Below are 16,839 nucleotides of genomic sequence, written 5' to 3' on the forward strand. Positions count from 1 at the left end.
TACCCGTTTACTTTAACGGGTATTACATGACATGACCTGTTAAGATATTGGGTATGACACGAAAACGACACGAACACGAATGCCAGGTCTATAGGTGCATGTAGACCTGTAAATGGGTCAGGTTTATTAGGTTTGGATCTAGTTAAATTCGATTCGTTAATTTAACGAGTTATTCAAACTCAATTCGTTAAGCTAACAGATCATCTGAACCCAACTCGTTAAGCTAACGGATCACCTGTTTCACCTTTTTGAACCTTATCCCCTATTCTTCAATCCTTGTCAGCACTCTGGCAGTCGCTTCCAAATCACCAGAGAAATAGTACCCCATCAGCAGATAATTAAAAGTTGGCACATCCGATGGGGCTCCAACTCTCCTCATCAGATCCACCACCCCCCACGCGTCGTCCATCCTCTTCTTCTAGTTAACCACATTAAGAATCGGGTGAAAGGTGCAGGCGTTAAGGCTATAGTCGCCACACGCAGCGCCTCATCGACCCTTTCGATCTTACAGAGACGCGAGATGAGTGAGTCATACGCGCTCTTGCGGGTGAACCCCCGTTCGAGAAGCGGTAGGGTTTTGGTGAGGTCGTCGAGTACGGAGAGAGAATAGTAGGTGTTGGTGGTGTTGAAGTAGTGGTCATTGACGCGCTTGTTGAGGAGGTAGTGAAGGTTTTCGAAGTCTCTGGAGTGGCCAACGGCGATGACCAGGTTGTCGTAGTAGGCGGTGGTGGGCACGTCAGGGAAAGGGCTTAGGGTAGGGTTTTAGGTCGAGAAGAAACGGGCGGCGAAGGTGAGGACAAATCGGGAATTTTGGTGTTTATGAGGGATTCGATGTAGGAGCGACATGGTGGCCGGTTTGAAGGGCAAAGTCTTGCACATCTCACTGCAGTCAGTCGGATTTCAGTTGAGGGTTTTCTATTAGGACTATTGAAATTATACAAAATTCCTTAATAACGTGTGGTTAATGGGTTTCGTGGGTTCATCCAAAATAACCCATTATTTAACGGGTTAACCCGTTAATCACCCGACTCGTTTATCACTCATCTGACTACTAATTTTAACGGATCAGATCAGGTCAGGTTAACGAGTCGGGTTGAAAATGCCAGGTCTAGTTGCATGCCAGCTTTGTCTTCATCGTAATACCACTTTGGCTATGTCAATGTCGGTTTGGTCGTTCGTTCACAACTCCATTGCCTTCCAAATCTAGACGAACTGAAAAAGGTTAACAAAATGGGAAAGGACCAATGGTGTAATTTAAGTTGAATTTGAAAATGGAATAATTATTATTTAAGTTTAGGCACGAAAATGTAACTCATGTTGTAGTTATGAGCATTATTCTTCGTTACACCGACCTTGTTCAATCCTATGGTAAGAAAATATAATAAATTTATAGAAAAGATATTCCCTTAATTTATAGAAAATTATGTATTAATCCTTAAATACGATGAAGTTTAGATTAATGTATGTTACAAAATTCAAAATTGAGTTTAGTCCTTTGGTTTTATTTAATGTCAGCATTGTTATTCCATGTCATTTTTTTTTTTTGGTAATTTCATGATTTTTTTTCTTCTAAGTCTACTATAATTCATTATAAAATATTATAGTACACATATTTAGGTACATTAACTCATCACAAATAAATTTCAGTACAAATGTTTAGGTACATAAATTCACTATAATATAGTTCGGTACAAACATTTAGGTACGCTAATTCATTATAATATATTTCAGTGCAAATATTTAAGTACAAACATTGCAGTATAAACAAGTCAATTTAATATATTTTGGTACATTCATTTTGGTACACTTATGTACTTACATATTTTTCATGGAGGTGAATTGTCTGCCCTCCCATTTCCATACTCTCCCCATGCCCTCCCATGATGTGTAATCACGGTTAAGCCACATCAACATTTTATATTAATTTTTTATAGAAATAATAAAACAAAAAGTAATAGGAATATAAAATGTTGACGTGACTTAACCGTGACCACACAAACAGAAGGGTATGGGGAGAGTACGGAAATGGGAGGGCAGACAATCCACCTCCATTTTTCATATGTGTCACTAATGTTTTCTCATTTGAATTTACTTATAATTGGAAGAACTAAAATGTAGGACCATGATTTTTCAGGGCAAAGTAAGGCAGATTGGAATATGAATACCTCAAAAGTCCGGTCATGAACTCATCATATTCCGCAACAGAGTTACACAAACGGAGCAATGATGCCACCATCATCCTATTCTGGAGCAGTGTGTGAAGTCTGATAACCTCACTGAGATTGACCATGCTTATTCCGCAAGGTACGAAAATCTGATCCAGTAAGGAATCAGCCAGTTTTCTTATATTCTTGGAATTCTTACAATCTAAGGATTGACGTGCGCCACAAGTAATCATACTCCTAAAAAGATGCAATATCTACTCCTAGATACCCTTTGGGATTCTCTTTGTTTAATATGAATTTCATATCCTAAAATGCCTTTATCTTGACTACTATAAATACACCATTCTAGGATTCATTTTTGGTAACGCAATTATTTCACACTTACTTTCTTGCATACAGCTTGAATCTCATATATTTGCTTGCTAACTTGACCGTCAAAGAGCCTTTGGCCGGCACTCTCCCTACCTCCGATCTTTGGCTGTTTACGGTGTTTACTGTCTTGTAGGTTAAACGAGTGTGTGCATTTCCTCCACACACAGTGGTGCATAAATTTGATTCCAAGAATTGGTGCTTTTCATTAAGATAGTTGATTTCATATTCCACCTAACCAAATCACTCTACCACAGGCTCGTCTACAAAAGAAAGTTCAACTAACGTTAACGTTAGGTGTAGTTAGAGTCAGTGGCAACCCATTGTCTTGCTTTCCTTCCCGATCTCTCGTCTTCCATCCCTCTTTCTGTCCCTTTCACCAATATAATCCCCAAACTCCAATTCCACTTCAATTCCTCTATCTCCATCTCTCACCACTCCATTTGCTCCATTTCCGTCTCCCACCACTTTGATTCCTTCCATCCTCCACGATCTACAATCACATTTCTTAACCGACTTTTATTGCGGGTTTATTAGAAAGTGTATAGAGTTTTGACTCGAGTGTTCACACCACCACCTTCCTCTGGTTTGCCTTTATTGGCTCTGTCGCCGATGGGTTCTATTTTCCCAGTGGATTTAGTAGTTTTGTGGGTGTGGATTTTGTCATATTGCTTGTAGGATGATGGAGCACTAATTTCCTTCATCTATGGGGCTTTGATTGGTGGGATCGCAGGTCAGATTGAGTTAGTGGCTTTAGGGTATTCTACCGGCGGCGGGGGCAACAAGTTTCTAGGATTTTCATGTTTTGTTTTTTGTTTGTGTTGGCTCCAAATCTTGTTTTGAGCTCTATTTTTTGTTGTTGTTGAGGTCCATTTCATTGTTTTTTGCTTGACTTGTACTTGGGCCTCTGCTTATGTACATTCTCTTTGTTAGTAATAAAATTTGCCTTTGACTTAAAAAAGGACTTCGAAGTTGAATAAGCACTTTCTTTATAAAATATAATCTGTTATTTTTCGATTATAGTGTTGTGCCATAAATTTAGAAAAAGAAGAGAAAGAAAATAGCTTGATGAATTGTGTGATTGATATTCCCCATGCCTTTTGACTTTATTTATAGGTAGAGAGAAGCTTGTTCCCCAAATAATACAAACACTAATAAGAAAGATCTTCTAGGTCTCATACGATTCTTAGGCCATCTCCAACTAAGGGCTGGTTAGAGCCCGGAGGGCTCGTTTTAGCCCTCTGGCCCTCCAAGATATTAATATTTTAATGAACAGTACAGGGCCATGTTTGCCTTCGTCTCGTTTTAGCCCTGTCACAAAAAACATCTCCAACCGAGGGCCATAGGGCCAAACATAATTTATTATTTAAAAATTACAACTTAAATTCAAATCCAACGGCTAAGTGACGTCAGCTAGCCGTTGGATTTGAATTTTTTTGCTATAAATAGGGTGGATATTGGGCTATAATTCACACAACTTTCAATTCAATCTCTTTCAATTCAAGTTTGCAATGAATTACAACTTTAGATCCTCTTCGGATTCCAACTGGGGGTCCTCCTTCAATTCCAAATTGGAAGCAAAATGGGCGCAAATGAAACGAGAAGATGAGGAAAATGGGCGCAAATAGAAGTTATAGGAAAAAATGGAATTTAAAAAAAATATGAAACAAATTTTGTAAAATAAAAGTTATAGGAAAAAAAATAGAATTTAAAAAAAATGAAAAAATTGAAGTTATAGGAAAAATTTTGTAAATAAAAAATAATAATAAAACTATAAAAAAACAAAAAAAACAAAAAAAAAAAATCAAATGCAACGGCTAGCTGACGTCAGCTAGCCATTGCATTTGAATTTTAGCTTAAGCATTCCTATCGGATATAACTGACATGATTAATGTTTTTTCTGGCCAGCCCTTTGGCCCTTTCAAATTTCGTGGGGCCCTCTATTCCACGAGCCCTTTGGCCTAGCCCTCAGTTGGAGACTGTTTTCGGGCTATTTTTGGCCCTCTAGACCTTTTGGTTAAAGATGGCCTTATATATAATCTAGGGTAAAGTACAAAAAAATACCTCAACTATTGGTCTCAAGACACTTTCATACGTCATCTTTTTAAAATGACAATGCCATACCTCATTTTACGAATTTGTGTCAATGTCATACCTCCGTCAGTTTTTCTGTTAGTTTCTTTGTTAAGTGCTGATATGGCTCAATACGGGGGTGACTCACTAATCCAACTGGATTAAAATATAATTAAATATATTTTTTAATAGTTAAAAAGTAAAAAAAAAATTATATTGAATCTCTCTCTCCCCCTATCTCGCCTCTCTCTCTTTTCTGCATCCCCAAAACCCCTTCCCACCCGACCCCCCTACCCCGTCCCCTTCCTACCCGTTCCCCCAACCTTCCTTCACCACCCTTTCTCTCCCCTCTCTTTCTCTCGCATCTCCCTCTCCTCTCCACCGTATTCTCCTTCCTCCCCACTTCTCTCTCTCGCTATGCCCAGAACCCCCCAAACCCACCTGGATTTTTTCATCCGCCCTCCTTTCTCGGATCTACCTGCAAGCTTCGACCCATTTCCCTCTCCCACTCCATTGCCCACCGCCGATCCGCCGTCGTTGCCGTCTCCGAAGCTGTCAAGGAGAAAGGGAAAGAGGGAGAACTGTCAAGGTAGGGCCGGCGAGGTTGCCGTCTTCCCCTAACCCAAACCCAAATCCCACCCCAAACTAGCCACTCCCATTCCCACCAAGTGCCTCTCTTCTCTTCCTCCGCCGCTCTCTCTATTTCTAACCTACAAGCATGCATAAAAAACAAAGCACCCACCAATCCTGAGAACACACCATTAACAAAAGTTCAAAAATCGATCTTCCAGTTTACCTCACTTTTCTAAGAAAATGGAACCTTCAGAATATCAAAAAAATTCATTTCCTTTCTCCCACATTTTCCAAGCAACCAAACAAAGCAAAACCATTCAATTTTTCCTTGGAAAAAAAAAAACCCCAAGTTATATTCACAAGAGACTCGGTAGCGGTGGTGGGCGCAGGATTGCTACTACGTTATGCTAGGCTTGAAGATGGTGTTGGGTTGCGGGAGCAGAGGGAGGTGGCATAGGCGGTCCTCAACTTTTGCAAACCCGACGACGAAGTCGATTACTTGGTAATCATGGGGCGACAAGGCTGTCAAGGATTCGCAGAAGTATTCGAACCTATATGAGTAGTTTGGTAAGGAAGGGGAGGAGATCAATGAAGGGAGTGGGTACCCAGAGAGAGGTGAGGTTGGTGTGCCGGAGATCGGCGACTTCGATGTCGTCAATTAGAATGGGGAAGAAGGTGATGGTCGTTGGTGGATGGAGTCGACGATGAAGAGGAGAAAAGGGAGGGTGAGTGCGAGTTGCAGATGAGAGAAAGGTGAGTGGGGTTGTAGATGAGAGAATGGAGAAAGGGGGTGGATGGGGAATAAAGGGGGTGGATCGGATTTGGGGAAGACAGGAGGGGGGAAAGGGGGTGGGTCCCCATGTAAAAAAAATATTAAATGTTTTTAATTTTTCAGTTTTTAATATTTAATTAATTTTTAAAATATTTTATTAATTTATTTAAGCCACGTCACTATTTAAGCCAAGTCACGTCAGTATTTAACAGAGAAACCAACAGAAAAACTGACGGAGGTATGACATTGACACAAATTCATAAGATGAGGTATGACATTGTCATTTTAAAAAGATGAGGTATGAAAGTGTCTTGAGACCAATAATTGAGATAGTTTTTTATATTTTACCCTAAAATCTACAATGATTGACACGATCATACATGTGCTATAATTCTAATAACATATAGTTCGTTTTAACAACTTGGTATCATTTATCAAAACTTTAAAGACAATGTAAAAAGGAGAATGACTATTTTAACCACATTTACTTATTATATTATTGACAATCTCTCTAATAAAGGTAAACCCAAACTCAGCATAATAGGAAGAGGATGCCATTGTTATGGTTTAAAAAACCCCGTTTGTGGCGATTTGTTTAAAGTGCTATAATCAAAGTTCCTTGTCACCAGTGTCTGGATACTTCTTAAATCTATATTTGTTTTTTTCAAAATCTTAGTCACTAATTTGAATGAATTTGGTGCAATTTGCTCAGTTATTTTTTATGTCATCTTCGTTCTCTATTGTGCGCAATTAGATCATCGAAAATCAAATTCTGCCTAAATTTGCGACATGTTTTGCATTTATTTAAAGGTTAAAGGTGGCAGGTTGGACGAACAACACTTTTTAAGCTCACTAATAAGTAAGGAGGAATATCATTAAATCGTAGTACTAAATGACAAGTGTTGGCAATAGTTTTATTTAATTGTTTATGCGCATTTTAACTGTGTTAAATTTTGCCAAAACGCAAGTGGCCTTTTACCACAGTGGTGAAAAGGTGTTAAGCCTTTTATGATGGTGTGAGTTCAAACCCCGTCGTTAACTAATTTAACATCTAGTCTAACAAAATCTATCGTTTGATTAAAAAAAAAAAAATTGCCAAAGCATGTTAACTTTGTTGCTCCTTTGGCACCAATGGCAAGTGCTTTCGATGTTTGTTCACGTTTAAGTTGTGGTATTAAAAATTCTCTAATGAGATAGTTATTTTAGTTTTACCTTAATAAATAAATCATCCAAGAAATTAAAGATTTCTCTTTTTATTTTGGGTGCTGTCGCACACCATTTTTTACGTTTTACACACATTTCTCAATTGGTCTCGGATCGAATAATTTCAAAATGATAAAAAAACAGAAATTAATAGTGTGTATATAGAAAGTAAAAAAAAAATGTATGAAAATAGCACCCCTCTTTATTTTCTCTCATAGCAGGAAGCAACCATGTGTGAACCTGTGAACAAAACTAAACGGCTCCACTACATTGAAAATTTCATAACAAAAAAAATACACTAAATACTAAATAGTCAGTTGAGATAGTACAAATAGCAGCACTGTCGAATTTCGAATATTCTAGTCTTGCACATGGAGAAAAAAAATTTTGAAAAATTTATCAGAAGATCTCTGAATTACATTTAACATCCCCCTCCAATTCCATAGCACAACCATACATTGGGTCTTTTATTTAACCACATGCAATATTGAACGTGGGGTCTGGCGAGCTGGCAGCTACGGTGTGGAGCCAATGCCATCTAACCATTATCCACATGGATGGGACAGGACGGGGACACCATATTTATATTTTTAAGTTTCGAGTCAACACTCGTAATTTACTCTTAATTTAATAGACAACGATGTAAGTGAAAAACTTCAACGGTGTAACACATGGTAGACTTAGAGGACGAGAGCATGTTAGTGTAGGAAAATTCGGTTAGCATTCTATTGGATTTGGTTATGTAAATTGCTATGGGTCTAGATTTTTTTGTACACCAAGTCACTTGACTTGTAAATGCAGTTATAATTCTACATGATATCACTCATATGTTTTTCTTTCCTGACAAAAACCCTAGTCTTATTCTCTGTTAGTTGTTCCCTTCCTAAACTCTTATCAAACTTCTTTTTCCTTAAATTTCTTTTTGCCGTGCCTATTCTTATCCATGACCACTCAGCACTCTTCCTCTTCTACCACCACTGGACCCTCTTTCTCTAGTCTTAATGTTGCGCACTTTCTTAAACTCACCGACTCCAACTATCTTCTTAGGCTTAGCCAAAAGAAGCCGTTTCTTCCGAGTCACAATTTATTTGGTTATTTGGATAGCCCAATTCTACATAGTAACTATTACCTCAGTTTAGGGACAAAAATATTGCATTAAACTTTCTAAGAATGATCGGGTCTCGTACATTATGATAATGTGAGGATGAAGTCACTGAAACGTAGTGTGGCCCCGAAAGTGGACGATAAAACATATTGGGCGACTTTTCTTGCCAAAGTTTATGGACTGATGGCAGCAACTGTCCTGGGGATAAAAGCGACGCCGAAAAAGCTGGTTTGCTCAAAATAAATGTGGTGGTTAGCTCGCCCAACTAAATAAGTACTCCCACGTCAGCGATCCACTCAAAATTTCTAATTATAGGAAAAAAAAGGGGAAAGTTTTAATGAAAAACTCACGGTACTATTTATTTTAACGAAAAATTATATTTTTACACTAAAAAGTCAATTATGACATTATTCACTTTACCCTTTATTTTGTCTTTATCATTAAAACTCAAAATTTTCAAGCCTTTTTCATTAGTTTTCCTAAAAAAAATTGTCAGGAAACATTACAATCTAGTAATACTAGCTTATGTACATAGATGGTGAGTTTGATGTCTGCATGTGATTGACTTAAGACCATTTTTAAAAGAGATGTCAAATCATAAATGTCACTAATAAAATTTGAAGGCAAATAGAAACTTCAACCGATATCTCAATCCTATATTGATTGACATATTTATTGTGTGGTGCAAATTTTGACATATGAGAAAATGATACGTAAAATTATTTTTTAAATGTTTTGTTGTGTGGGTCGTCATAATGCACCAATTATAAATCATGAAACTTAGCTTTTATTTATTTGTTTTGAAGAGTGGATCCTCAAATATTGATTGAATAAGAAAAAATATATGGGTTGGAGCAAAGAAATTTTGACACTGCCGCGTAAGCCTTCAAATTTACATTTGACATTTTTTTTGACATCTCCATTGAAGATGTTTTTAAGTGGCTTAACTAAATCTCCACCCTCTCTCTCTGAATACCGTCATCTCACCAAATAGATGAATGAAAGTTTTATACGAATTTCCATACTCACGATAATGTTAATATTGTACCCGAAATCTTTTTTATTACAATAGAAGCAACCGAATCATTTTATGCCTAAGCCTAACCCCGTTTCAAATTTTCTCATCAACCCTCACTAGTTACTTGAGCTAAACTCAAGGGCTTATTGTATCATGATCTTTACTTATCTGTTTTTCCACCATGATATTGCACTTATGTAGTTATATGTAACTTTCATATATAACTTATGCTGATAAATATAAGCATACAGTACACACACATTGTTAGACAAAATATACAGCTTACTCAACTAATCTCAGTAACTCCCACACTCCTTCATTGAATGCCAAAATTTAAGATGAAGGGGCACTTTCCTCCAAATTAGGTGAGAAACCCATGGCTGACATTTTGCTCTCAAGAGAAAGAGAGACCGACAGAAAGTTGATAATATAGGGTTCTGTTCATCGGCATTTCCATTGGAATACAAGGGATATTATATCCAAACACACTTGTAACTTATAAAACTTGTACGTAGGGAGGGATGGCCAACGACCTCTCCTATCATTAATTATATATTTTGTCCGAGTTTCTCGTTCATATATAAATATATGCACGTATATGTTCATGAATGATAAGAGAGAATTGAGAGAGTGAAGGAGAATTAATAGACTGAAACGAAAGAAGAAGAAAAACCAACAGCTTTTTCAGCCTCCCATTTATTTCCCCCTCTTTTTTCTCCTCCTCTCTCGTATTATAAGTCTCATTTCCCTTTTCCTTTCCATTTATTCATTGCCTCACTCTCCTTCTTCTTGTTCCTGTACGATCTTCTTCTTCATCACGCACATTGTTGCCAAACCCTAGTCCAGATGTCACAGTCCAAACCCTAGCCGGCTACATATTGATTTCCCTTGATAATTCTGATCTGGGTTTTCCTTCGTGTTTCGGTTTCGATCCGGGTTTCATTTTCTTGCTTCTCCGTACATTTTTTCTTGATCAGTTTAATTACTTGGGTTAGGGTTAATTATTGTATTAGTGGGAAGTGAAGTGGTTTAGATATTTCCAAGCGAGGGCTTGTTAATCAGTGATTAGATGGAGGCATCAACGGCTCTAATGATCCTATCAGCCATAGCGGCGTATTTAGTTTGGTTCAAGATGATCTCACGGTCAATGTACGGTCCACGTGTCTGGCCGCTGTTGGGTAGCCTCCCAGGTCTCATACAGAACGTGAACCGGATGCACGACTGGATCACCGACAATCTCCGCGCGTGCGGCGGAACGTACCAGACCTGCACCTGCGCCATTCCATTCCTGGCGCGCAAGCAAGGGCTCGTGACTGTCACCTGCGACCCCAAGAACTTGGAGCACATTTTGAAGACTCGGTTTGATAATTACCCCAAGGGTCCAACCTGGCAAGCTGTGTTCCATGATCTGCTTGGCGATGGGATCTTCAACAGTGATGGTGACACGTGGCTGTTCCAGCGTAAGACGGCGGCATTGGAATTCACCACCCGAACGCTCCGCCAAGCCATGGCTCGGTGGGTGAGCCGAGCCATCGAGCTTAGGTTTTGCCCAATTCTTGAGGCGGCTCAAAACGAAGCCAAGCCGGTGGATCTTCAAGACCTCTTGCTTCGGCTCACTTTCGATAACATATGCGGGTTGGCATTTGGGAAGGATCCACAAACGCTAGCTTTGGGCCTTCCCGAAAACGACTTCGCGAATGCTTTCGATCAAGCCACCGAAGCCACGTTGCAACGCTTTATCTTGCCCGAAATCATATGGAAAATCAAAAAATGGCTCGGGCTCGGAATGGAAGTCAGCTTGAACCATAGCCTCCATCACATTGATAAATACCTATCCGGTATCATCAACGCGCGTAAGCTCGAGTTGGCAAGCCAACAACAAGGTCGTAGCAATGGGACCCCACATGATGACTTGTTGTCTCGGTTCATGAAGAAAAAGTCCTACTCGGACAAATTCCTTCAAGAGGTAGCACTCAACTTCATCCTAGCAGGACGTGACACGTCATCGGTTGCGCTGAGTTGGTTCTTTTGGTTGGTGATTCAAAACCCACAAGTGGAGGAGAGAATCCTCTCTGAAATTTGCACCGTTCTGATGGAGACACGTGGTAGTGATACTTCCAAATGGGTGAAAGAGCCCCTATTATTTGAAGAAGTTGATCGATTGACATACCTGAAGGCAGCATTGTCCGAGACCCTAAGGCTTTACCCTTCCGTGCCACAAGACTCCAAGCACACAATCAACGACGACGTTTTGCCGAGTGGGACGTTTGTTCCGGCAGGCTCTTCAGTCACATATTCCATTTACGGGATCGGTCGCATGAAGTTCATTTGGGGTGAAGATTGCCAAGAATTTAAGCCGGAGAGGTGGTTGTCTTCGGATGGCAAAAAAATGGAGGTACAAGATTCTTACAAGTTTGTTTCTTTCAATGCCGGTCCAAGAATTTGTTTGGGCAAGGATTTAGCTTACTTGCAAATGAAGTCGATTGCGGCGGCCGTGTTGCTAAGGCACCGGCTTGCGGTGGTGCCGGGCCACCGGGTGGAGCAGAAGATGTCGTTGACGTTGTTCATGAAGTATGGCCTCAGGGTTAACGTGCACCCTAGGGATTTGACGCCTATTTTGGCAAAAATAGGCAAGGGGGACCCATGGGGAAAAGATGTTGAGATTGTGGCTTGAGAGGGCTGGCATATGAATATGGTGGACCTTAATTTAATTAAGGTCACTGTCACATGTAGCTCTTATAGTTTATAATATTAATTATATCTTATAGTATTAGTATATATAGGAGAAAAAAAAAAGTGAAGAAATTAAGGCAGTTAATTGTGGACCTTATATTTTGAGCGATCCTATATTATTGGTGAGTGACTTGAAACAAAATAATGTTTGTAGTGGTATTGTTAGCAAATAAATCACAATTTACTTTTTTGGTCAATTTGTATATAACCATTACATTATATATGTGTAGTTAATTAGATAAGTGTGATTTAATCTACTAAGTACCCATATTGTAGACGAATGTGATGATAATGCTATCACGTGACCAAGTAGTGATATATTTTCACTTTTTATGTGTTGTTTACATTTAAGGGCCAAACTATTCTTGAAAATTTTAATTTATGTGCTTAAATTGCTCTTATAGGACATATTAACATGATGATTTAGACAGAACCTCCTCAGTTGTGTTTCATGGAAATTTTGTACAAAGTCATGAAATGGTAAAAATGGGTATTTTATAGAGTCTGACAAAGTTAATTAACATAAAACACAATTAACAGAGTACATAATTAATTCTATGGATCACAGGACCAGTGGTACAATATAGTGAAATGCTCACTCTAACGAACAAATTTCGAAGTACTAAAATTGTTTGACCTATCAAAAGTTATAACAAGAAAGGAAATCCATATGAAGATAACAAAATCGATCGGGGATTAAGAAGGTACGTATTCGAACTATAACTAGTTACAGTTCTGAGATCATGATTGTGAGTTAACATAATTAATCATGATCTGATAAAAAAAGTTCAGTAATCTTAATCTAAATCTAAAGACACCAAATTGGTCTATTGGCTTGTTGCCTGTTGAAGTAGAGAAAACATGAACATGGCTTCCGAAGGATCACAGTAAAATCGATAACAGCCTTCGCCTTCAAGCCTCTCCGATGCACAAACCCCCCAGTTCAATCCCCATTGAAAATGTAGCTTTTTGTTGAGCTCCAAGGCTTGAAAATCAATCAATGCCTAGTGTTCGTGTAGCAATCTTCAATCGTAACTCCAAAGCCTGTTTCTGTCTCAACCCTGTTGACAAACTTGTTGCCCAAGTAAGGCAGAACATGGTTTCTAACCAAATCTATTGGAAATAATAGCCTTGCGTAGTATTCCAGGTTGCTTGCCGCCAACTTCTTCTTGACTTTCCAACGTCCCAGAGGTTCTGGTAACACTACTGATTGTGTCTTTTTTTCGTCTTCTTAGCAGGCATTGTCTTAACATGTGGTACATTTTGCGGATGAGCAGGGTCTGCCTCGACTTGTTTTCGCATGGTTGTGTCGTAATTCCCAGTCGGATCCCAAAGAACGAGAGCAGTGGAAAGTTTAGTATCTTAAGCCTCGACTTGTTACCCAATGACATGTCATGAACTAATAACAATGCAGCATTAAGTAATAGACATTAAGCCGTAATTTATTTTTAATTAGTATCTTAATCCTTAAGGTAGTAATTAAAGATACGTTAGGGTAATTGAGACGAAGAAAATATTTGGAATCAATCCAAACGTGCTCACTGTGTCTATTTTTCTAATAGACTTGACTTGATTGCTAACAGCCAACTTTATAAATTGTGAAAGTTGAAATGAAAGGGGACTAAAGTGAAAATTAAATCAAACTACGGAGGATCAGGATTAAGCTAAACGCACAGTTGAGTAGCCCCGGATATGACTGTAGATTTAGCTTTAGAAGATATAGTATATTTTTTTTCTTTTTGGACAAACAATATTATCTATGTGAGGGAGTTGGCTCAACCTCACTCTGGGCTAGCCATAATAATGTGGTTCAAATTCACCTTTGTCGAGAATCAAATTTAAGACCTCTCACTTACAAGTGGAGATGAATACTATTAGACTGTAATACTAAGTGACAGCTTTAAAAGATATAGTTAAATTTGCTTGTTTTGGTGCGTGACACTTTTTTTGTTTCCACCAGGTTGGAAGCCCAGACTTTTACTAAGACCACAATAATAGTGAACAGTATACGAACCAAGTGTGGATGCAAATTTCTTCCTCCTTTGATCTTGGACAAAATTGCACCTACAAAACAAATAACACCTTAGGTCAAGGCCAAGAGCCTCACGCGCCCACGATGAATTGGGGGGGAGGGGGCTTTGGCCGAAGAACATCCGATGCCAAAGTTAGAATTTAGAGAGAAAAATATTTGAGAGTTTTGGAGAATTTTAGCAAGAGTGTGAAAGTGTGTTTTGGAGAAAATATGAGCCTTTTTATAGGAGAATGGCCGGCCTCTTTGGGTGAGAGAGGACTGGCCACCTAGCACCTTTTGTGGGCTAGGTTCTTGATTTAGGTTGAATTTAGGAGTTATGGGAATAATTGACTAATTAATTTAGCAAATAGAATTATTGCCAAATTAACTAGCTAATTAATATGACAAAATAGGTAAATATGGTGAAATCAACAAGGGTGGCCGGCCCTTTGGTATTTTAGGGTATATTTTGTGGTTAATTGGGTGATTTAATTGACATTTATTGGATTAATTAGGTAATTAATCCATTAATTAGCCAAGTAACATATTTTTTGGATTTAATATTTTGAAGGTTATGTAATGATGGCTAATTGTTTAGCTAAAAGAGGGAAAAAGAGGTAAGAAATATATGGAATGAAATAGGTCTTACCTATTTTGGGCATTTCTGACTTGGTTGAGGATGATTGTTTGCTACTCGCGTGTAGGAATCTTGATACACCCCAAGGTATTTTTGTCTTCTTTATCCAAAAATCCACGTGTTGCCTTGTGATTATTTTTGGGCTCCACAAATGCCCCTACACCTGTTGGGCTGCTTGCAGAAAAGGGCAATAGGTGTAGAGATTTTCTTATCTTGGGAAACTTTTGAATTGGTTCCTATTTTGACGATGATTCTCTCTTTTAATATGAAATTAGATCCTTCTAGGAAAGAGAAATAAATTTCTCTCAAAGCCTATTTAAGTCCACCTTAAGTGGGTTATTAAATCAACTTTGGAGAGTGATTTATTCTACCCTACAAGAGAGAGAGAGCTTAGAGGATATTTGTTCCCCCTCCTCTAGCAATCTTCTACATCTTGCCCGTGCAAAGGACCGTCTTTCGTTGTTTTCTTCGTTTTCTCCGTGTTGCACCAGTGTAATAAAAACTTAATTTCTTCTTGTCTTCTTCTTGGATAATGTTGTCGTGGGGCAGTCGTTGGGGTGGTGCGACACGTCGGCTAGCAGGGGCTCGGAATCGGCTCGGCATGGGTCGATAAGGTGTTGTGGCAGGGACCACTTCTTTAGGCTGCTCGGCTTGGCTAAAGCAAAGGGCAGTTTGTGCGGCTGTGGTCGTGGATTGTGGGGCTGGGGCGCAGTGCTAGGTGAGTCGCGTGGCTTATGTCCTTTGGGCTCTTAGACAGGCTAGCGATTGAGAGAGATGAGGAGGTTGTGGGCCTCATGGGTTGCTGAAATGTTGGGCATGCAGGCCTCTTGCCTGCTGGTCTGAGAGAAAAAATGAGGAAAAAACCAATATGGGTTGAGTTCCTCTGCTAAGTACCGTGAATATCGTTGGCTGCTTAGTTCTTTTCGCCGGGAGAAATGTGGGTTTCTCTCTCGAGATAAGGTAAAGAGGACCAAGGCGGATACTTTGGCTCGTCTGATTGCTATCATGGAACCTACTGTGAATAAAGGTGGAAAGAAGAGATATTCCTCGTCTGCTCAAGAGATGCTAGTTAAGAAAGAACTGAAGACTTAATCCGCTGCTCGTGAGGGTCCTCCTGTTGTCGAGAGGCTTGTGATTGACATGACTTCTTCCAATGGGAAGAAAAATGAGGCTGCTAGATCTGAGCCTATGGCGCTTGCTATGTCGAGAATGGCTAATTCGATTGTTGATAGTATTGCTCAATGTGGAGGTCTTGTCATGCCCCTAGTGTCGAAGTCTGTGCCAAGATGTCCGTTGGGAGCTAAGTCCGGTTCTCATTTGGAAAGGCTTGCTATTATGAAGAGCGATAAGATGGACTCTGGTGCTAAAGTGGCGCTAAGGCCCACTTTCTCTACTGTTGAGACTGATTCGCCTGCTGGGAAGGAGGAGAATGCTCGTGTGGGCAGCTGTGAGAAATCCACTAAGCCTGCTTTTAGGGAGACTGCTGAGATTTGTATGCTCTTGAAACCAGATCTACTTGAAGACATAGACGTTTTTGCCAAGTTTGTTGATGGCGTTAGAAAGGTTTGTTTGCCCAAGTTCCATTGTGCAGCATACAACCCAATATAGAAGGACTGCTCTGCTTGCTAAAATGCATATATAGCAAGGCTGCCAAGGAGATGGTGAAGATTATGACAGCTGAAGCTTATTCCTTATTCGAGGAGATCAAGAGGTTGGACTCTGAGCTCGTTGCTTTGAAGGGGTCTAATATTTCTGCCCTCACTTCTCTGCAGCTTGAGACCGCTTGCTAAGTGATTGTTGTCTTGAAGGCTAGTCTTGATGCGATCCAAGTTAAGTATGAAAGTGCAGGAAAGGAGATTGGATGTTACATACCTCATATTCAAGATCTTGAGTTTGCAGTTTCTGAGCTTCATTTCGTTGCTTATGCAAAGGATGAATAGTTGATTGCTGCTTATAATCAAGTGATCCATTTCAAGATAATCGTCGATAGGCTTGAACTCCAAGTGTTGGAACTTCGAGGTGTATTGAAGATCAACGAAAGTTTGAAGAAGGAAGTGGATAAGCTGCAGCGCGTCCGTGTTGGTCTTCTCGAGGAGAATGAGCAGTTGAAGGGTGAGAATGGTGGGTTCGAGGTTTCAAGACCTTCTCTATTTCTCTGGAAGACTTGCTTGTTTTTACTT

General features: G+C 39.4%; 1 protein-coding gene and 1 pseudogene across 1 annotated transcript; one reads left to right on the forward strand and one right to left on the reverse strand.

Moving 5' to 3' along the window:
* Nucleotides 1–223: 223 nt before the first annotated feature.
* Nucleotides 224–846, reverse strand: LOC137712233 (pentatricopeptide repeat-containing protein At3g56030, mitochondrial pseudogene; annotated as a pseudogene).
* Nucleotides 847–9,748: 8,902 nt separating this feature from the next.
* Nucleotides 9,749–12,208, forward strand: LOC137713220 (cytochrome P450 86A22-like). The gene has a single exon (XM_068452497.2). It carries the CDS (start codon nt 10,348–10,350, stop codon nt 11,950–11,952), a length of 1,605 nt encoding a protein of 534 aa, XP_068308598.2. The 5' UTR covers nt 9,749–10,347; the 3' UTR covers nt 11,953–12,208.
* The last annotated feature ends 4,631 nt before the right edge of the window (nt 12,209–16,839 follow it).

The sequence above is a fragment of the Pyrus communis genome, chromosome 14 (assembly GCF_041283825.1).
Source record: "Pyrus communis isolate YQ-2024b chromosome 14, ASM4128382v1, whole genome shotgun sequence".
NCBI classification, from domain to species: Eukaryota; Viridiplantae; Streptophyta; class Magnoliopsida; order Rosales; family Rosaceae; genus Pyrus; species Pyrus communis.

Excerpts from the sequence above, each read along its gene's own strand:
- LOC137713220 (XM_068452497.2), top strand. The coding sequence starts at position 10,348 with ATGGAGGCATCAACGGCTCTAATGATCCTATCAGCCATAGCGGCGTAT.